Below are 22,725 nucleotides of genomic sequence, written 5' to 3'. Positions count from 1 at the left end.
GCATAGCTTGACTAAATGCTCCATAGCCACTCACCATGTGACCATATTTTCGAAATTGTTGAATCCCTTTCGGTGTATATCTCTTCACCTTAGCTATCATATATATTATATTTGTTTAATTTGTTGCCCTGCATTTCCTAACAAGGAATAAAGACTTTCTCTTTCCCATTATAATCTCATCAAATAATGCAGAAATTTTGTCTACTCCTTTAAATTCAATGCATTAAGAAGGAATGAAAGCAGTATATCGGCGCTCTTACTTCCTTTTTTCATTAATTTTCCATGGGAAAGTATCCATCGATTAGTAAATAAAGGTAAATAGCACTAAAGCTTAATTAACATTATAAATCACACGGTTTGATAACATTTCGAAGCAGGAGGCACAAGTTCACTGTTCAAGTAGGAAAGAAGCTATACATAAGGAAATCCCTGATGTGCCCTTTACAGAAGGCATATTTACGTAGTAAGGCTTCTTTGTGAAAGCCAACTTTGTGGAGAACCCTTTGAGAGGCCTCATTTTCAACCTCCACCAACGCCTCCAATCTCACCACCTCCGGAAACTCCTTCAAAGCTTCCGGTATGGCCATCCTCAGAGCGGCCGTGGCTATCCCTTTCCCCCAGTGCTGCAGCGCCACCGCGTAGCTCACGTGCGCCTTGCACCGGTAATCACCCGATCCGGGCCTCACTGAAACGTATCCAATGGAGCGGTCATGGAGGCATATAGATCGGTGCCATGGATGAGGCATAGCAACCTTCTCTATGTAATCGATTGCCTCTTGTTTGGATTTGATGGAGTTCCATCTCAAGAAGCGCGTGACTGTATCATCGCTCCCCCATGTAAGCAAGTCATCTGCATCAGATACCTTAAATGGACGCACACAAATTCCTGCTGGATTGTTGTAGTTTTCCATTTATTCCGGAACAGAGTTATTGAAGAAATTCCAGTATAGACGCTAATATACAGTAGCAGTGACTGGCTACATTGAACCTGCTTGCTAGCTAGAATTCATTGAATACTACATACTACTACTGTTTGATTCGGTCAACAAAGGCGTGCGCAGATACCCTTCAATGCAAGCATGTGTGTGGGTCGTCGTGTCCCTTCTGAAAGTGGCTCCTCTGAGGACTACTCAGGGCTATATACATGTGCCAGTCATAGCCTATTTCATGAAATGATCAATAAATTAAACACGTACAAATAACCTAACGGGATATCCAACTATTTACTTACTTGAAGAATGAAGATTCTTTATTTAGGATTATTTTTCTCACATTAAATTGACTCCTACAACACCATTCTAATTCTATTCTTTATTTTAACTTCCTAAAAAATAAAGACAAAATAATAATGGAACTCTTTATAAATTAATAATAACTACAATTTTTATTCACTTATATTCCCTTAATAATAGTTGGAAATAACTTATCACTTGAACATGCATGCCACGGATCAATTTTTACTATTGACGGATGATAAAGCGGATATTAACATTGCTAATGAGTTATAACTCAAATGGCATATTTTTTTTGTACTCATATAATAGATCACGAATTTTTCGAGTTTTACCATCTTTAGTAAATATATATATATATATATATATATATATATATATATATATATATCATGCATTAAAACAACATATAAATACATCTTGTTCAAATTTTAAAATAATAATTTAATTAAAATTTAACATCTAACTCCAAAAAAATAAAATAACACAATATAAAAAAATAAAATAAGTCCTAACACAAATATATATAATAAATGAGATGACTAAAATACTTATAGAAATACCTAAAATATTAAAGATAATTAAATAAATTCGTATTAAGTCAAATTTAATAATATAATAAAAGTAATTATATATAATTTTTTATATATTATTTATGATACTTTCAAATTTTAGTGAACACACTTTTCTCAAAGCTATACAAGTGATTTTGTTATTGCTTGGATATGATAATTTAATGGAATAAAAATGTTATAAATTATGTGATTGAAATATATATATATAATTTAAAGAAAAAAAATGTTATAGTCTATTTACGCAATGTAGATCTCACTCTTAAATTTTTTAAGGTGAATATTCGAAATGAAAATTTTACAATGGTCATTATGTAAAGATATTTTATTTTAATTATTGAATAATAAATTTTAAGACTTGTTTTTATATGTTATAAAAATATTATGTTTATTTAAAGTGTGATAATAAATTATTTTTTTAAACTAAAATCATGGTGAGAATATATTTTTTATATTTTTATTGAAGTAGTTGCTGATTTTTTGAGATATGTACTCTAAATTACACAATATCATATTTGATCATTATTTTCAAATATCACAATGAAGTAAAATATTTGATCAGTATTCTCCTATTTTCAGATAATAGCAATAATCAAATTTTTATATTTGAATGAAATACTAACAAAGTTCCGGTTGGTCCCTTAAACACACAATGCAATGGGTTTGACCCATGGCATGTGTATGGAAAGCAGTCGTGTGTGTTTTTTTTTTTCCTTTGATCAAGAAGAATGAAATGAGATACAGATACAGTAGTATCATCTGCAATAAAGTTCTACAATGAAATCTAGAAATCTCTCCATCCTTATATAATGCAAGAGTACTTTACTTTCCTTTTTTCTCATTGAATAGTAGTGATGTTGTATTTTCTCTATTTTAAAACATAGTTTTTGTTAGATAGACAATAATTTTTATAAATAATATGGACAATGAACTTTAAAATTGACCCAATAAAATAAAAAAACACTCCACTCCTAAATTATTTCCTAAACTTCAACATTAACCATCGACATATTCAACATATTCATTGTTCACATCGTTTAATATTCTCATTGTTTACATATAATTTTTTTCTATTAAGAGAATCTATCTTTTTCTCCTTGTCTCAACAAAAAAAATATACTTTTAATTTCATTTTATATTAATAATAAAATTATCTATTTTTGAAAAAAAAGAAAGAGTGCATATATATTCTTTTAGTTAAAAATAAAATAAAAAATCCTTTTGTTGTGCTTGTGTGTATGTGATTTATCATTTGGTATAACAAAGAAAATTGTTTAAGAATTATCAAAATTGATTGTTTTTAGACATTAATTTTAGTTATTAATTCAATTTTTTTGATTTAATAATTCAATAACACACTTTTACTCTATATTTTTAAATATTGATAATTTACTAGTAGGAAAAAATAAATTCGATTGGTCTTTTAGCGTTTCTCGTAAATAAATATTCACTTTGGATATATATCATTATATTATTCGAAAAGAATTAATCATGAATGTCACATATATCATGCAGCTATGCAGTTTATAACATATACACTATATAGATAGGGAGGCCTTTTTTTCTATGAAGATAAAAAATCATATGCAGATACAAATTAAATTCGTAGAATTAAGCTAGTAATGAAACTTTAAAATGAGTCCGATTTACCTGTGCAAATAGATCATAATCATTGCTGCCATCCTTAAAGTGAAAGTTAATATACTCACTGTAAAAGCCAGTGAGACATAGTGTCAGTGATAATTTCTTTTTATCTTCATAAAAGCATTTACATTCATAAAAGCAAAAAAGATCATGATCTAACATGTTTATATTATTTTATACATATACAGATATACAGGTAAATTCAAGAAGAAACAATGCAAAAATCTTAGATTCAGTTAGAACGAAGATCAAAGGATAGTAGACTACATTATTATAAACAATTTTTGCAAATCTTGATTCACTATTCTTTAGAGAGATTCGCGCAAAGAAACAAAAGAAAACGAAGAAAGGAAATATAGGAAATATAGATAGATACTGAGGAGTGGAAAGTTGCAGTACAGATAACAGTTACAGATCTAATTAAGAGGAAACAGGGCAATTAGGCAGGCATGGCATCATTAGATCCTGAAAAAGAAGAACTATATATATTATTCCATCCCTTTTGCAATCGATTAAAAGGGAAACTGAGAATGAGAAAATAAAGAAACAAAAAATGAAGGATAAATTGGAGATTGACAGAAAAAAAGAGAGCACGCACTGCAAGAACATGTAGATACACAACAATGACTGTCTGGCAGCATGTGCTCTCTTTCTTCCGTCAATCTCACTTGTATTCTAATTCTGTGTCTTATTAACTACTACTTCCATAGATCTCTTTCCCTGATTTCTTCACCATATATAACGGTAGAAGCAGCAACATCAACAACAACACTATTACTATTATTGTAATCTTACGGTAGAAAAAGATAGTAAGCTAGTTAGGAAAGTGATGATAAGACAGATGAGAAGTGGAAGAGATAAGGTGGAGGAGGTGCACAGTACTCCACGTCAGACAAAAGGACAACTACTTAGAGTATATGTGTCGACTCTTTATTGGCCCACGTATGCAATTCTGATAGAGGTGTTTTACAAAACTCATTTTCGTTAGATAAAGAATTATTCGCATGTTGTTCTAAAAATTAACAAAAATTGAAAATATTCATGTACTCACTCCTAGATTAATAAATATTTAAACAAAAATTGAACGGATGAGAAATTAGATGTTGAAATCATTTTTAAATTATTCATATAATACATAAAAATAAATATATGTAAATCTTTATCTTAAATTATTAGTTTTTCTTCTAAGTCTAGTTAAATAACGTGTGAAAAGTTGAAAGACCATACCTTCAAATTTCATCATACTTAGCTTTTGTAATGTTACAGTACCTTCAAATTTCATCTTACTTGGCATTTGTAATGTTACAGTGGGTAAAGGATCGGATTTGTACTTTAAAGTGGTTGCTAAGTGTTAATTGTAAGTGTTTTTTTTATTTTTTATTTAATTTAAATTTAAACTTTTAAATTTAATGTTTATCTTATCTTTCAATTACTAATTTTAGTTTCAAGAAAAATAATTATTTGAAAGTTTAAATTTATTAGAAAACTAAAAAAATTTAACAATTGAATTAAGCAACTAAAACCACAATAATTCTGTTTTTTTTTTTTTTCTAAAATCTTTAAAATAATTTTTTCTTCTCAAACTTTTATATTGTATATGAGTATATTTTACAAAATTAGATGATTTCTCAAAGATAATGTATGCCACAATTTTATTTTCGAAAGACTAAAAACATCATAAATTAATCTTGAATTGATCTTTCTTATTAAAAGTTAAATTACACATACATAGTCTTTTAGAAACTATGTATACTATTAACTGATATTTTATGATAATTACTGCTGCAATTCTATAGGAGAAATATTAGGGTCAATAAAATTTATTTGTTTTTATTATTATTTAATTATATATTAATTTAATTTTGTAATTTAAAGATTTAACAATAACAATGTATTTTATTTTATATTTTTAAATATTAATAATTAATTGACAGTAAAAATAATAAATTTTGATGACTTCTGACTTTTCTATTTTTTATTTAGTAGAATGTTAATGGAATTAATCAATTATTGCAAGGAAGGATATTGGAAAATAAAATCCATAATGTCAATGATGAATAAAAAAAGGAATCAGCATAATGTGTCAAAATTGAGTAATTCAGCTTTGCCTTCCCAAATTGGTGTGGTAGTTTTCCTTTGGTTTGGTAATACTCTTGTCACCCAGATAAAAACAGTGACGTATGCGCTAACCTTTGTTAGTACATTTCTAAATATATGTATATTATGATATACATTTTGATATATTATTGTAAAATAATTTTTTATATATATTTAATTACATTAATAATATAAATGTTAAAAAAATAGTACTGTCAGCAAACTCCCGCTTTATATATATAAGAGAATGTGTTGTTTGATTTATGTTTTATTTTAGTGTGTGATAATTTTATGAAAGAAAAAATAAAAACAATGAAAATAATTAAATTTTTATTTATTATTTTTATAAAGTTTTAAAAATTAGAAACAGAAAATAAAAATATAAATTAACCATACCGTAATTTCTTATTTTTTCTACTTTTTATAAATTATTTTTAATATGTAAAGTAAAATTATACATATCCTGTACAATAAATATATATATATATATATATATATATATATATATTATATATATATATTATTATTTATTATTTTTAAAGTTTTAAAAATTAGAAACAGAAAATAAAAATATAAATTAACCATACCGTAATTTCTTATTTTTTCTACTTTTTATAAATTATTTTTAATATGTAAAGTAAAAATTATACATATCATGTACATAAATATATATATATATATATATATATATATATATATATATATATATATATATATATATATATATATATCATTATTGCTTCGTATAATGTCACTGCGATAGTACGATTGTAATTATGGAAGTACTATAAGAGTAATTCTTGTGACACATTATTTAATGTGATTAATGACATGTGACAAATTTGGTGCCGTCCTAAACTTGTGAAATTTCTCAAGTCCCACTGTAATGTGTATATAAACATGCATAGATATGAAGTTTCCATGACCCAATTAAAACCGTTAATGGCTTCTTATTACCTTGATCTATTAATACATTGGGTTTTCATTGTTGTCATTCTTCTCATATCCCTGAAGCTTAAACCATTAGAGTCACAGAAATTAAATAATCCAAGACTGATGCAAGCTCATGCAGCACTTGAAGCATGGACACATTGCATGACCTCTGACCCAAACAAAATCACTTCCACATGGTCTGGCCCCAATGTGTGCAACTACACCGGCATCTACTGTGCACCAGCACCAGATGACTCCACCATTTTTACAGTGGCTGGAATTGACCTTAAGAATGCAAACATATCTGGTTCATTACCTGAAGATCTTGGCCTCTTAACCGACCTAGACTTCTTCCATATAAACTCCAATAGATTCACCGGTCCACTCCCTGAGAATTTTACCAAACTTGCTTATCTTTATGAGCTTGATATCAGTTTTAACCAATTCTCAGGACCCTTCCCACAAGTTGTTCTTGCCATTCCTTCCCTGAGATACTTGGATATCAGGTTCAACAACTTTGCCGGCGACGTTCCTTCGAGCCTTTTCGACCTCAAACTCGACGCTCTTTTCATCAACAATAACAAATTCCAGTTCTCCTTACCACAAAACTTTGGGAACTCACCAGTTTCTGTTATGATATTATCAAACAATGATATAAAGGGTAGTATTCCATCAAGTGTGGCCAAAATGAAGGATACCCTTAATGAGATTATAATATCGAATACGGGACTAGCGGGTCCATTACCCCAAGAAATAGGGTACTTAGACAAAGTGACAGTGTTTGATGTGAGCTTCAACAGATTGGAGGGAGAACTACCTGGAACCATGCAAGGAATGAAGAGCTTGGAACAGTTAGTTTTAAAGCATAACAATTTCTCAGGTGTGGTTCCTACCAGCATTTGTATGTTGCCTAAGTTGAAGCACTTTGATTGTTCAAATAATTACTTCCATGGTCCATTCCCAAAATGTCCCTTCATTAAACGAAAGCACAATCCGGGAAAATTCATGGGTTTCTAGCTGATTCAATACGGATTGTTAATGTTTATACAAAACAAGTAAATTTTGTTATTGATGTTTATTTTTCTTTATTGCCACAGTTGAAACTGCTCCTGATACATATAGTCACATAGATAATATAGGTTGTATTTTTAAAAGGTAAAAAAACTTAAAATATAAGCAAGTTTAATTTTCTAAAATATTAAAAATTTGTTTTAGCGTTGGCAATCACACAACAACTACAATATAAAAGGAAATAATGTGATGAACTAATAATGTTTCGTAGATTTCATGAAAGAGTTATATTGTTGTTTTACTGCCTATATTTGTCAAAACAAAAGATTGCCTCTTGTTTTTTTTAACCGAAAATAGGAAATTCGAACCGTGACCTCTTAGATGAATATGGAGAGACTATACAATTTGAGTTATAACTCATTGCCGATTGTCTAATTTTTCAAATGGGCGGAACTAGCCTAAAATTTGAAAAGGGACTAAAATTTAATTTTCTAATATAAAGAGATTAAAATAAAAATTTTAAAGGAGCCTAATTGTTCGATAGGTGTATATGAACTGCTTGAGATAACTGATAAGTGCTCACTACAAAAAAACGTTGAGTAGTGTTGGAATTATTATTGAAAAAATAAATAAAATCTGAATATATAATTTTTACCGTCAGATTTTACGTCAGTATTTATCCGACGAAGTAAACCTCGTCGGTAACATATTACCGTCGGATTTTTGCATTCGGAGGTAATTTAATATGGTTATTAAGAAAACGGAATTGGTTGAATGTTATCGTCGAACATTTTTCGACAGTAACGTTGGTACCATATCATACGTCTCCGCACCATCTTACCGGCGGATTAATCCGACGATAATGTCGACAGATTTAAAAAAAAAAATTGACTGGGCTGTTACCATCGGTATATTCCGACAATAGTTTTTTTTTTAACCTTTTTAATAATCTTTTTCCGTCCATCTATAATGTACCATGATAATTAATAATTGAAACATTACTTTAAACTTGATGTGAAATATCAAATATACAAATTAAAAATAGGAAATGATAATAACTAAAATATCTGAAAAAATGCTAATTATATTACATTCTTTTCAAAGTTTGGTAAAGAAATACATATGATAGAACTATATTTACATTAACTTTATTCAGATTCATCATCTTCTTCCTCTTGTTCACCATCCTCCTCTTCCGAGGCAGCTTCCTGATCATTGAACTCGTCTTTCTATTTTTTGTCGCTATCGACCTCGTCTTCTTCTTAAAGATCGTCGTCCTCTGGTGGTAGCGCGTCATCATCTATTCCAAGGTCAATGATGTCATCATCCATAACATCCAACCTAAAAGTGATAGGCTCACTGGTATCAATCACCATTTTCGAAGGAGTTGGGTTATTAATGTGGTAAGGTTCTTGACCCTCTGTCCCATGATCAGACTCAATGCGGCCTCTTGTAGTCTTAACCACAACCACCCAACTCGACTTGCATGAACCCGGATAAGGCAAATAGTATACATGTCGTGCATTTTGAGGTAGAATAAAATGATCGTAATGCCTATATTTCCTGGTTCCATTAACTTTAGTGATATCGTAGTCCTTGTGTTTTCGTGTTCCTTATCACAACCTTCAGTGACATCATCATACTCATCATTCTAACATATGCAAACCACTCTGAATGAACGCACCCCTCGAACAAAGGTTTTGTAGCATATTCTAACAGATGATAAAATCTTTTTGCTTTCGGGTTAGGCTCTTATTCTGCCTCTTCCAACTCTGTTATACCTATTGCATTAAACATCATCTCGTTGTATCTCTCTTGGTTACCCTCCTAAGTCATTTCTTTCATGTTTAGTTCTCTCACCGTCCGAGCTCTTGTTGATCGACCATCAGACCTATTAAAATTTGAGGCAGACCAATTAATTCTCTCCTTGTCCACTTTTCTGTGTTCCATCCACATCCAATACCATCCTTGAACCAGTTAAGGTAGAGGTGAAGCGTTATGTCCGCAGGTGCTAACCACTTAGTCAGCCGACACTTATGACACGGACACCTAGATACCCCTTTAGACTTAAATAATAAGTTATTTATGATTTATTATATTTATTTGAGATTATATATTCATGTATTTTTATATATAAAAATCGGACAATTTCTTATTTATAATTTAAAACTTTAGTAATTGAAATCCTTTCTTTTCTTATACGTATCCTCTTATGACAATTCTTAAAAACCTTCTACTGAGAACCTGCAATGACGATGTTCTCACCCCCTACAGATTTCTCTTTTCAAGACGGACGAAGATTTTAAGGAGTTCCTTCTGCTCATCTGATTATTTTGTGTGTGTGTGTGTGTCTATATATATATATATATATATATATATATATATATATATATATATATATATATATATATATATATATATATATATTGTAATTTTTTCTTGCCTTTATTATTATATCCTTGTAGAAGAGATAGGAGTTGTAATGATATGTATGTTTATAATATTTGTAAATTATTTGTATACGAAGTCTGATATGTTTATATATACATATATATATATATATATATATGATGATTGTGATTGATTTTGGTTATATATGTATGTTTGATTAAAATAAGGGTTAAGTATGATTTTGGTCCCTAATGTAGGGGCTGAAAATTTCTTTCGTCCCTCGGCTTTTTTTCGCTTTAAAATGGTCCCCAAAGTTTCAGTTTGTTTTAAAATCGTCCTTTTTATCAATTATATTTTTTTTATTACCAAATTACCCTTTATTAAAAATTATAAAATAAAATAAATAAAATAAATAAATAAAAAAGAAAAAAAGAAAAAAAGAGGGGGGATACAGAAGCGGGGTGGGTGGGAGAAAAGGGGGGGGAGAGAAAAGGGAGGGGAGGGGAGGTGGAGGGGGAGAGAAAGGGGATCCATGCCGCCGCATCGCCGCCGCACCGCCGCGCCCGCCCGCCGCTTCTTCTTCTTCCCGTCGCCGCACCGCCGTCCGACACCCACCGCCGTCCGCCACTTCTTCTTCTTCTTCTCCTCCCGCACCGCACCGCGCCGCCACCACCACCCCCTTCTTCTTCTTCTTCTTCTTCTTCTTCTTCTTCCACCGCACCATCGCCCCTGCCGCACCACCACCATCCGCCTCACCACCGCACCACCAATTCTTCTTCTTCTTCTTTCTTCTTCTTCTGTGAACTTGATTTGTTTGTGAAATTTTTGGATTTTTTTTTAAAATTTGTTGTGGAATATTGTTGTTGTTGAAATTTGTTGTGGAATATTGTTGTGGATTTCTGATGATGATGATGATGATGATGATGATGATGATGATGATGATGATGATGATAATGTGGTGGTTGTGGGTTCTGGTGTTAGTGGTGGTTTTATTCTGGTGGTTTAGGTGCTGTTCTTCTTCTTCTTCTTCTTCTTCTGATGATGATGATGATGATGATGTGGTGGTGGTGGTGGGTTCTGATGGTGGTGGTGGGAGAAAACACAGCGCTGCCGAGACGGGGGGAGGGGGTGTTGTTTCGGGAAGAGGGGAAAGGGGGAAGAGGGAAGGTCGCCGTCGCAACAGCTCCACGCCGCCGCCGCTCCACGCCGCCACCGCTCCACGCCGCTGCTCCTCCTCTGCCTGCATTTGGGATTCTGCTTCTGTTTCTGGTTGAGGAAGAAGAGGGGAGAGAGAGAGGGGTATTTTTGTCCGAAGGACCATTTTACAATAAACTGAAACTTTGGGGACCATTTTAAAGCGAAAAAAAGCCGAGGGACGAAAGAAATTTTCAGCCCCTACGTTAGGGACCAAAATCATACTTAACCCTTAAAATAAAAAGTAGTTTTGGTTTTAAAAAAAAACAGCGATATGGTTTCGAGTTAAAGGCCCCTATCTTATTATTAAATATGTGAGAGTCATCTTAATATTTCTCGCTATCAGAGTAGCGAGCCCGAAACGTGACATTTTGATAATAAAGGTGTTACATTATGGTATCAGAACAGTCTTTCTTGTAGAGCCTGAGGAATGAACTGAATATACTTCAATTGCATGCTCTGAGCGTTTGTCATATAGTAGGTCTTATTCGGATGACAAGAGTTAGAGATTTATGTACATGACTGTCTACTTATTAATATTGTTAGTCTATCATTGCATCAAGCCTGCCTTGTAACTTCTGCTTTGCAATCACAATTCTACCCTAATATCTTTATGCCATATGAAAATCCAAATATTTGAAATTGTATATGTATACATATGAGATGAGACATTTTGCTTTTTTCATAAGGTATTGTAAAAGTAAAGTGTTAAAACTGTGTAATATTTTGTGCACTCCATTAATTTTTTAGGACGAAAATTTTTATAAGTGGAGTAGGATGTAAAACCCCGAAATTTTGGAAATTAAATAATAAGTTATTTATGATTTATTATATTTATTTGAGATTATATATTCATAGATTTTTATATATAAAAATCGGTCAATTTCTTATTTATAATTTAAAACTTTCGTAATTAAAATCCTTTCTTTTCTTATATGTATTCTCTTATGACAATTCTTAAAAACCTTCGATTGAGAATTTGCGAGGACGATGTTCTCACCCCCTACAGATTTTTCTTTTTAGGACGAACAAAGAGTTTAAGGAGTTCCTTCTGTGCATTTGATTGTTGTATATTATTGTATATATTTTATAGTTTTTCCTTGCCTTTATTATTATATCCTTGTAAGAGGGATAAGAGTCATAATGGTATGTATGTTTATAATATTTGTAAGTTATTTGTATACGAAGTCTGATATGTTTATATATACATATATATGAGGATTGTGATTGATTTTGGTTATATATACATATTTGATTAAAATAAAAAATATTTTCGATTTTTTAAAAAAAATAGTGATATAGTTTCGAGTGAAAGACTCTTATCTTATTATTATATATGTAAAAATTGTCGTAATATTTTTTGCTATCAGAATGGCACAACAAAAAACGTGACATTCTTATCAAAAGGTTTAAATGTTAAACTGAATGAATTTTCCGAAGTTGGAATGTCATTTTTGCATTATTAGAAAGCAATTGTCATTTAACCAAATAAATAGAGATCGAGATGAAACTTTTACTCAAATAAAATCCATCCAATTTTTCCACTTCGAAAAAAGTATATATTTCAATTTAATATTGTTTTATTTTGTTTATAGAAATAATTTTTTTATTTATTTAAGAAAAATTTCTAGAATGAGTTAAACATTTTTAACTAAAAGAATTAGGTGGTTTGAAACTTTGAATGGATATTACAATGTTAAATAATTAAGGTTTAGTTTGGTAAAATTTTTTGAAGATATGCTTGGCATTTGATAAATTAAAAATTCCAATTACTTGTGTTTGCGACTTTTAAAAGTTATGGGTGCTTTTAAAAGCAGATAGGGAGCTTTTTAAAGTTGGCTTGTGGTTATCAAAATAAAAAAATTTAATATAACCTTATATAATAATAAATATTCAAAATTAACCTCATTAATTATTAACACCAAATTTTATTTATTTTTTTACACATATTTTCCGCTATTATATTGCGAGTGAAATCCTTATATATTTTTAATTTCTAACCCTAATCTTTACAAATTCTAACACAATTTTCGTATATTTTTTATTTTTCACTCTAATATTTACAAATTCCAACACAAATACATCTCTATCACATATTAGATATGAACTTCTATCTATTTATATTATTTTGTGTGCATTGTTTTTGTATTTTTCTAGTAGATCTATTATATTTTTTTTTTTTGTTCTTTGCAACATGAGGTGGGAGACGCGACTTATGAGAATCCATCATAAAATTTTCGTACACTAACTAAATAAATATTAGTCAAAATTATAATAGCAACATATATATACATTTGTAAATATAAATATATAATCATAAAAATAGTTTACTTGGGTCTTAGAATGTGTGTCACATTTTTTATGATCTTTAAAAGTGAACCAATATATATATATATATATATATATATATATAACGTACTAATATTGGATTACATATAATTTTTATCATTGGCTAATGATAACTCTATTTATTATTTGTGATCTTTAAAAATTGTTTTATCGAATACAACTATAGTACTTGTGCTTAATAAAAATCATTTTTAATTTAATTTTACCAAATGCAAGTACTATAATTTTTAAAAAATTATCTTTTAAAAGACAACTCTTATAAACTACTTTCAAAAAGTAAAACTTTTATCAAGCCATAAATATGATTAGATTTCATAAGATGAAATCTCCACAAACCACCACATGAATTTCATTTGTCAATATTATGCAAACTAAAAGTTACTGTAACTTTTGTAGACATAAATCTCACCCATACTTGCCAAATTGCTACCTATTACCTTACTACTATCAACTTATATATGATAAATTTATCCACACCTGATCTTAAGCAATATATGTACAAAGTAAAAATGTCATTTTCATCAAAATATTCTGAAGTTATCCACAGTGAATATCAAATTCCACAAAAGTTCCTAGTGAGTGTTTTCTGTTTTTCTCCTTTTTCTTGTGCTTTGATTTTTCTTTGGACCTGCGCTTCTTAGAGTGCTCCTTGTCTGAGTTGCCAGAGTGAGACTTTATTTGCTTTTTCGGCCTTTCATCGTGAAGCTCCTCCTTAGAAGATTCATTCGACTTCCCTGATGACAGCCTCTCAGGATCATAAATAAGACGGTGCTCCCTTGCATCCCGTGTAGGACAAACTTCCCCATCTGGATGAGGCAGAAAGTAAGGCCCAGTCTCATCCATTCTGGGACCGATGCCACCTCTGCCTCGCTTTGTCCTGTCCCAAAATAATGTTTCTTAAGCAAAATTGAAGACAAGTGTCAAGTTTAACTGACACATCAGAACACAAGAGAAAGTAATAATACCTCGTGTGAAGAAACTCTTCCAGCTCTTCATCCCTTTGACCTTCTGGTTCCGGATTATACTCTGGTTCTTGACAAACGCCATGTCTACTTGTGCTTCTTGACAGGTTACGATTACTAATATCACCGTAGGATTCGTCAACACTTCCTTTATCTCTTGATCTACCATTATCCCATTTATCCAGCTCATATGCTCTTTTACTTGAGCATGAAGCAGAGGCATTTGAGCTATTATCGAAACCAGTATGTCTTCCTGGGCTTCTAGATGAGTCATGGTCCCTGTGGCTTTGGTAACCACTGCTTTTATCTTTCCTTGTGCCTTTAGCCTGTTTATCAAGTTCCAATTCTTTCTGTCGCACTCGCCACATCTCATTCACTTCTACAGCTCGATTTGCTGATATTAAACAAAAAAAATTCATAAACAATTGACATAAATTATCTACACAACACAGACATCAATGGTGCTCATGTAACACTGCACAGACAAGAGGAGGATGGCCATATTACTATCTAGACACTCAATAAGTGAAGTTTCAACATGGTTAAATGCATAAAATAACAAAGCTGTATTGATACAACGTGATGGGGTTGGCATACTGCATAATGTTCTATAACTAAGCAATATCCATAGATAATAAGGAACATAGTAGTCAATATCATATCTCAATGTATGACACCGAGGTTAGAGGTAGAGGAATGCAGGATGATCAGGATTAAGACAAAGGCATATAATATATAGAGAGAGAGCAAAGATCAAATAACACCGGTGTTAGTTTAAGCAAATTTAAACTGATTATTTCTATCTAAAAAAGTTATTTTTTCTTGATCTAATTCTTGACCTAAATCACCTATCGTGAAGATCGTTTGTACCAAGTTTTGTAAATATACATCAAGACTATATTCTAACAATCCATATTCATGTGTGTTTTAAATTTTATAGTATCGTCGATTTTTATCAATAAAAAGTATATACTATATCAAATGATTTTGAATTGACATGAAATTTCATATACGTGATCTATAATATATAGGCTTCTAATCCGACCATAACTTTTATAAAAAAGTAGTCCAATAAAAGTTATTTAAATGTGTAACATTAAGTTAAACTTAGACCTATGTCATTTGATCTTTATATATATGGTTTGATTAAGGAAGTAATAAGGAAAATTTTAATTGAAAATCAAGTTTTTTACATTTTCAATATATCGAATGCATTAAAAACATCAACAGTTAATATTGTTCTCCTAAGTTCAGCTCCATTTTTTTCTGTTGCACTTGCCAGTCACCTGATCTCACTTTCACAGCCTGTATTGTTTGTAGAAAACAACAAAAAAAAATTCATATTCAATAGATATAAACTATTAACACAAAAAAGGCACTGATTCTAGGAACATAGAGGGGGATGGCCATTTGATTATATCAAGCACTCAACAAATGAAGTTTCAACTTCCAACATGTTTAAAGTAATCACTAATGTCGCTTCTTTAAATGCATAATAACTAACCGTATTGATACAACAACAGTTTAGCCTTGCCACACTAAACCCATAATGGTCTATAATTAAGCCTCATTGATACATAATGGGGGAAAAGAAAATCAAACACCTCAATCAATAGATAGATAAACTTTCTACTATAATCAGGAAAAAGTCACACTGTTGAGAATCTAGAACATAAATAACCAAGTTCTATCTAAAATTTGTGACTAAGAACCAACCTTGTTGCACACCACGTACAGTAGCAGTGAGGAAACGTGAATTTGGCCGACTCCTTACATTAGGCTTATGAAGATAAGCCAGAACACCTTCCTGTTCAGACTGCCGCCGCAATTCAGCTGCTTCCCTCATAAGCATAGCAGCTAATCTGTTTTCAGTCTCCAAATCCATTTGTGCAGCTGGTCATATGAATCATAAACAAAAGAGAGGAAACCATTGGTGAGACTATAATTGAATGAATAAAAATGAAGCCGAATAACTATGAATCAACTTGGGGGTACAGTTTTTTATTGCAGATGCCAACGAACCAAAATCCCGCCATATATAGAATATGGCGTTGCAGGAAATGGCGGATTACCTAAAAAAATACTTGTAGATGCAAACAAAAAAATGCATGAAAAATTGCACATATACTAAGCAATTTTCTAATCATAAGGCATGCAATTAATTCAGCAAATTCAGTAGAAAATTCAACAAATAAACATAACATCAAGTCATAACCCACCAAAGTACGTGTATATCAGTGGTCGCCATAACGTTATGGTGTGGCGGATTTCTTCCTTGCCTCCATGCAGTGGTCGCCGCGATGAGTTTTTCGCGGAGGGCAAAATGGCGGCCGCAATTGCGGTGGCGCCATGGCGGACCTCAATAGAAATAGCAGAAATTGCGGGTTTTTTTTTTGGAATTTTGAAAAAATTGAGGGTTATTTTGATAATTTAGGAAACCCTAAGATGCTACACCTCACCTTTCTCAGGCTCCTTTCTTCAGAAAACTGCCTCTTCCTCTCTGACGGTTCAAAAACTCTCTTCTATCTCTCCCTCTCTTCTATGGGCTGCGCTGCTGCCAGAAGAACCACCGGAGGCGTGCCAGGCAGCACCGTCCGGCACCAGTTACTCCTTCTCCGTCTTCCTTCTCTGCCGTTCTCTCTGCGTTCTGGCAAAGCCCCTGCTCACCACCGCTGCAAGCCGTCACTGACTCGCTGTTCTCCGCCGCCTCCACTCGTCGCCGCCGATCGTCGCCGTCGCTGCTCGCCGCCGCTGCAAGCCACGGATTTCCTCTCTCTCTAGTTCGTAACTTAGGTTTTGTTCCAGACTTCTGGTGTTCTTACTTCTTACCCCTTTTTTTCCTTTCTGTTTCCCCTTATATTTATCCACGTCATCATTTGTCTTTTTATTTTTTTAAAATTATTATATCATTATATATATTAAAACACTCTCGTAAATAATTATAAAAGAATAAATATATCATTTTTCAATTATTTTTGTTAAAAAATTAAATCATCCTTATTAAAATTAAATATTTTTAAACTAATAATCACAAAAGTATAATTTTCAAGGTTAAAGAATCGAAACAAAACTCTAATTCGTATGAAAAGACAACCCTAATTATTCATCTTGAAAAACCAAATCTCAATTCTTCATTCTTCTTCGCTATGGTGAAAGTACGTTTGCTGTTTTATTCTTCAATCAAACATTTTTTTCAATTCATTAACAGAAGAATAAATTGAGTGGTGTTGTGGTGTTTCTCATGAAAAGGACAAATTTATTGGAGAAATATTAGTTTCTAAATTTTGGTTTGATGTTTAAAATGATCTCCATAATTTTGTTGGTTTCTAATAGAACTCTAAATTTATAATTGTGGTTCTATATTGTTCCTGTGATTATCTCTATCACCGAAATACTGATCTAGCGTAATTGCATGATGAACACTACTTAAAGGATGGCACATTGGTTTTGCGCCCAAACTCTTTGGAAACCACGTAATGTAAGGATTTTCTTAATGTTTTGCAACTTATGATCGTCGTAGTGAAAAGAAAGAGAGTTTTAACCCACAAAAAACTAAAACGACGTGGTTTCTAAAGGGTTTGGGCACAAAACCAATGCACTATCATTTAAGTAGTGTCCACCATGTCATGCAATTGCGTCAAATCAGCATTTCGGTGACGGAGATAATTACAGGGAAAAGCCAGAGCCACGATTATAAATTTGGGGATTCTAATTGGGGTCAACGAAATTGTAGGAGTCATTCTGAGTATCAGACTAAATTTCAGGGGTCAAATTGAAATTTAACTCGAAAAATAGTGCGGTTTATGGTATTCAAAACTTATCAGGATTTGACCATGCAATTAGAGAGTTTTAGAGAATTGGGATACACAGATGTACATGAGCAGGATAAAACCGAATTCGTCTTGATTCGGATTCAATCTTAAATAATGACTGGGTCTATTTTTGAAATCATTATGATATGGTTGTTTATTCAAATTAAGCAAAACTACTGATATGTATATGTAAGTATAGAAAAATCACAAATAGAATCAATGGGAGTACATATGGGAGTACAATATTGGAGCTGAGAGGATTAAAAATTTGTAATAGTAGCCTAACTCAACCTGCACAAAGCCAAGAGCAAAAGTAGGGGTGGAGCTAGATGAAATATTAGAAGGGGGCAAAAAATATTTACATAATAAAATAACACTAAAATAAAATTTTAAGGGGGGATAAATTAAAATTTACATATAATTTACATGTAAAAAATTAAAATTAGGGGGCCGTTGCCCCTCTTTCTCTCCATGTAGCTCCTCCCTTGAGCAGAAGAAAGAATGAGAAACAGAAAGGGAATCACAGGAAGAGAATTCAAAAAGAGATTCAGAAAGGAAGGCTCACAATTCACACACGACCCTCTTGTCAATGTCACGCCCGCTTAATAGGCACCAATTCTGTTAGTTGCGTTTGTTGGTCATTCTTGTTACGATACACATTGTGCTCTGCGTGCGTTGCTCCCTTTGCGTGCAGCATGTTACTATGGGTCGAGCCCATCGGGCCGATCCGTTAAACCCGCTAAAAAAGGCGGGTTGGGCTAGGATTTGGAGCCCGCCAAATTAAAAAAAAACCGCCAAACCCGCATCGCCAAATTGGCGGCTTTTAGCGGGGCGGGGCGAGCCGGTCTGCCGTGCTGAAGACTTTTTATTTTTCTTTTTTTAAATTAAATAAAAGAGTGATTACTATTATAAAATTCATAATTACAGAATTTTTAAACACTTTTTTTTTCATTTTTTGTTTTTATTCTTCTTTTAGTTATTAACTTTATTTATTTTATTTTACAATTTCGTACATATGCTCAAATTATGTGACTTATTTTTTAAAATAAAGATGATTCTATTGACAAATATTATTTTGAATAATTTTATTTAAGTTAAAAAAATTTTAAAAAATAGTAAAAAAATTATATTATAATTTGACTATTTTTTATTTGTATTTGATTTTTTAATTATTTTTTTGTTAATTTTAATAAATTTTATTTTTCAAAAAAAAAAGGAGTCAAGCGGGATAGCATTTTGAACCCATTTTAGTTGGTGGGGCGGGCCGGTCCGCCCCGTTTATGGGGCGGGTTTATGCGGGGCGGGTTGGGGCGGAGCGGCCCACTTTGCCACCCCTATTATCATTACCCCCACCTTTAAAAGGGACCTTGCCCTCAAGGTCAAAGGAAGGAAATTGCTGCTTCATCTGCTCATATAGTTTTCAAGTGGCTTCTTCTGCTGCCAATGAGTTCCACTGAATTAAAACCTCCTCCTTCCATCTGTTGTCTTTTCTGATCATGCGGTGACCTAACCCTTGCTGAGGCTCTAGTATCACAAGATTGCCATCCGTGAGCCAAGGAGAAGGAAAAGTAGCCGCAACAAGATGTCCTACACACTTCTTGAGAAGAGAGATATGAAATACCAGATGAATTCGGGTGTGGGTCGGGAGATCTAACTTATAAGCCACCTTCTCCACACGTGCTAGCACCTTGAAGGGTCCAAAATACTTCATACACAATTTCTGATTCGCCCGTAGAGCAAAGGACTGTTCAATAGGGTTGCAATTTAACAAATACGAAATCCCCAATATGAAACTCCAAGTCCCTTCGTTTCAGATCCGCTTTGGCTTTCATTCTATTTCGAGCCCGCTCCAGGTTCAATTTGAGCTCTGCCAGAACACTCTCTCTTTGTTGCAGCTGATCCTGCAGGGTTTGAGGGTCATTAGAATAGGGAATGTATCGGAGAATAGCGGGAGGATCACCACCAAAAAGAGCCTTATAAGGGGACATGCCGATTGAGGAGTGCCAAGACGTATTGTAACTGAATGTAGCCCAAGGAAGCAGAGAAAGCCAGTCTTGTGGGTTATGTTGGGTAAAGCACCGGAGATACAATTCCAAGCAATGATTTAACATCTTAGATTGGCCATTAGTCTCTGGGGAAAGGCTGTATTACGGGCCAGTGTGATTCCTTGTCTAGCACAAAAATGCTCCCAAAATCTATCAGTGAAGACTTTATCAAGACACAATTGAGCTTTTTGAGGACCATGTAAACTCATAATCCGATAAATGAAAACATCATCCACTTTTGTTGCAGTGTAATTCGCCGGCAGAAGTACAAAATGAGCGAATTTAGATAAACGATCCATCACCACCATTATCACCGAATATCCTTGTACTTTAGGAAGTTCCGTGACAAAATTCATAGTGATATCTTGCCAAAATGCAGAGGGAATTGGCAGCAGAACCAGTAACCCCGCTGAAACCTGCGTCAGGTACTTGGCCTGCTGACACACTTAGCACCTAGCAATATAATCTTTAACAGCCGCACGCATATGCCTCCAAAAAAATTGGGTCGAGGCCCTCGCTAGAGTCTTCTAAAATCCCGCATGACCGCCCACCTTGGAATCATGGAATTCAGCTAAAATGGTTGGGATGAGGGATGAATTCTTTGGCACCACTAGCCTGCCATCCCAATACCACAGTCCATCCTGCTGTTGCAATCTGTCAGATTCCAACCCAGCCGCCGAGAACTCAGAAGCTAGTGTAAATGATTGAAGAGAAGACTTAAGCTGTAATACAAAAGAGGATTCAATGATGGACAATGTCATAAAGGCATGAGACATCCCACCTGCCCCATGATTGTCTTTGCCATTTTTGTATTCAATGGTAAAGTCATACCCAAGCAACTTCGGAAGCCAACCTTGTTGCTCCAGAGTTTGAATCACTTGGTCCTGCATTTCTCTCAGGCTTTGATGATCCGTTCAGATGACAAAACAATGACCCAATAAATAATGCCAAAATTTTGAAACTGCTGTGAGTATCGCTTGCATTTCTCTTACATAAGTGGATTATTTCTGCATAGTTAATGAAATTTTCTTCGAGAAGTACGCAATCAGATGTTTATCTTGACTCAAAATAGCTCCAAAACCGGAACCTGACGTGTCTGTTTCAGGACAAATGGTTTAGAGAAATATGGTAGCCAAAACAGGAGCATTCATCAGAGCATTCTTCAATGTATTAAAAGCCTCCTCTGCTGAATCAGACCAGCAAAAGCTTTCCTTCTGCAATAGGTCAGTGAGGGGAGATGCCATCATAGCAAAATTCTTGATAAATTTAAGATAATAGCTTGCAAGGCCTAAAAACCCCATAGTTGGCGCACTGATGTAGGAATAGGCCAATTCTTAATATCTGAGACCTTAGCATCATCCACCAGGACCCCTTTGCCGGAGACTATATGACCAAGATAATCGATACTCCGCTGACCGAAAGAGCACTTAGACAACTTTGCAACCAAACAATTGTATCTTAGAACCGATAGGACCCTGCATAAGTGTGTCAGATGTGAAGGCCAATCAGAACTATAAACCAAGATATCGTTAAAAAGCACCAGCACGAATTTGCGCAACATATCAGCAAACACCGAGTTCATAAGGGATAGAAATGTGCCCGGTGCATTTGTCAGCCCAAATTACGTTACTAGCCATTCATAGAGACCGTGGTGAATCCTAAATGCAGTCTTGTAGCAATCTTCAAGGGCGACCCAAATTTGATGATACCTTGCTCTGAGATCTAGTTTAGAGAAAAATCGAGCGCCAAACAATTCATCCAATAATTCATCCACTATCGGCATAGGGAAAGAGTCTTTGATCGTTGCCGCATTCAATGCCCTATAGTTAGTGCAAAAGCACCAAGATCTGTCCTTCTTTTTTACCAAAATCACCAGTGATGAGAAAGGACTAGTACTCGGGTGAATGATTCCTTCATTTAACATTTTCGTCACTAGCTTCTCTATTTCTGTCTTCTAGCTATGAGCATACCTATACGGTCAAACCTTCATAGGAGTAGTACCAAAAATTAGAGCAATATGATGATCATGTGCTCGCTTCGATGGAAGCCTTTTGGGAGGGCGAAAAACCTCAGGAAAACCATGCAGTGATTCTGCGAGATCAGGCGCTAACTAAAGAGGAAAGACCAATGGGGAAGGATCTTCCTCCACTGGAAGTTGCCTAACCTACAATGCAAACAAAGCAATTATACCATCTACTACTTGAAGCCGTTTAAACTGATGTAATGAAGTTGGCTCATGAATTTGTTTTTGCTCCCCTTTCAAGGTAACCAAGTGATCACCAGCCAAGAACATGATAAACTTCTCCCTATAATTGGCCAAGTGAGTATCCAAGGCTTCTAACCAACTATCGCCAAGCACCAACTCCTCCAAGATAATAGGTAAAAGATAGGTTGAAATGCACAGGCAGTGATCTTGGACAACAATCGGAACCTCTTTAATTTCTCCTTCATAACGCAGTAACTCACTATTTCCCACCTCTACC

General features: G+C 33.3%; 3 protein-coding genes across 6 annotated transcripts; 1 reads left to right on the top strand and 2 right to left on the bottom strand.

The window, feature by feature from the left end:
- Positions 1–309: 309 nt before the first annotated feature.
- LOC130983304 (uncharacterized) lies at positions 310–4,255 on the bottom strand. 3 transcript variants are annotated; one of them, XM_057907526.1, is made up of 4 exons: positions 4,047–4,254; positions 3,848–3,913; positions 3,455–3,512; positions 310–1,160 (listed from the first exon to the last, which is right to left on the bottom strand). In XM_057907526.1, exon 4 carries the CDS (start codon positions 909–911, stop codon positions 396–398), a length of 516 nt encoding a protein of 171 aa, XP_057763509.1. In that variant the 5' UTR covers positions 912–1,160; positions 3,455–3,512; positions 3,848–3,913; positions 4,047–4,254; the 3' UTR covers positions 310–395. The 3 variants fall into 3 exon arrangements, with proteins under 3 accessions (XP_057763509.1, XP_057763508.1, XP_057763510.1); XM_057907525.1 differs by lacking the exon at positions 3,848–3,913 and having other exon boundaries at positions 4,047–4,255; XM_057907527.1 differs by lacking the exon at positions 4,047–4,254 and having other exon boundaries at positions 3,825–4,024.
- LOC130980549 (leucine-rich repeat extensin-like protein 6) lies at positions 3,898–8,701 on the top strand. Its single transcript, XM_057904215.1, has 5 exons — positions 3,898–3,928; positions 6,495–7,430; positions 7,576–7,633; positions 8,291–8,397; positions 8,646–8,701. Exons 1-5 carry the CDS (start codon positions 3,898–3,900, stop codon positions 8,699–8,701), a joined length of 1,188 nt encoding a protein of 395 aa, XP_057760198.1.
- Positions 8,702–13,725: 5,024 nt separating this feature from the next.
- LOC130979208 (uncharacterized) lies at positions 13,726–17,227 on the bottom strand. 2 transcript variants are annotated; one of them, XM_057902585.1, is made up of 4 exons: positions 16,605–17,227; positions 16,102–16,278; positions 14,389–14,779; positions 13,726–14,300 (listed from the first exon to the last, which is right to left on the bottom strand). In XM_057902585.1, the coding sequence occupies exons 2-4, from the start codon at positions 16,268–16,270 to the stop codon at positions 13,961–13,963; spliced, it is 900 nt and encodes a 299-aa protein (XP_057758568.1). In that variant the 5' UTR covers positions 16,271–16,278; positions 16,605–17,227; the 3' UTR covers positions 13,726–13,960. The 2 variants fall into 2 exon arrangements, with proteins under 2 accessions (XP_057758568.1, XP_057758569.1); XM_057902586.1 differs by having other exon boundaries at positions 16,845–17,227.
- Between the last annotated feature and the right edge of the window lie 5,498 nt (positions 17,228–22,725).

This window comes from Arachis stenosperma, chromosome 5 (genome assembly GCF_014773155.1).
Source record: "Arachis stenosperma cultivar V10309 chromosome 5, arast.V10309.gnm1.PFL2, whole genome shotgun sequence".
Lineage (NCBI taxonomy): Eukaryota > Viridiplantae > Streptophyta > Magnoliopsida > Fabales > Fabaceae > Arachis > Arachis stenosperma.
Note: the sequence above shows the minus strand (reverse complement) of the source record. Positions and strands in the feature narration are given on the sequence as shown.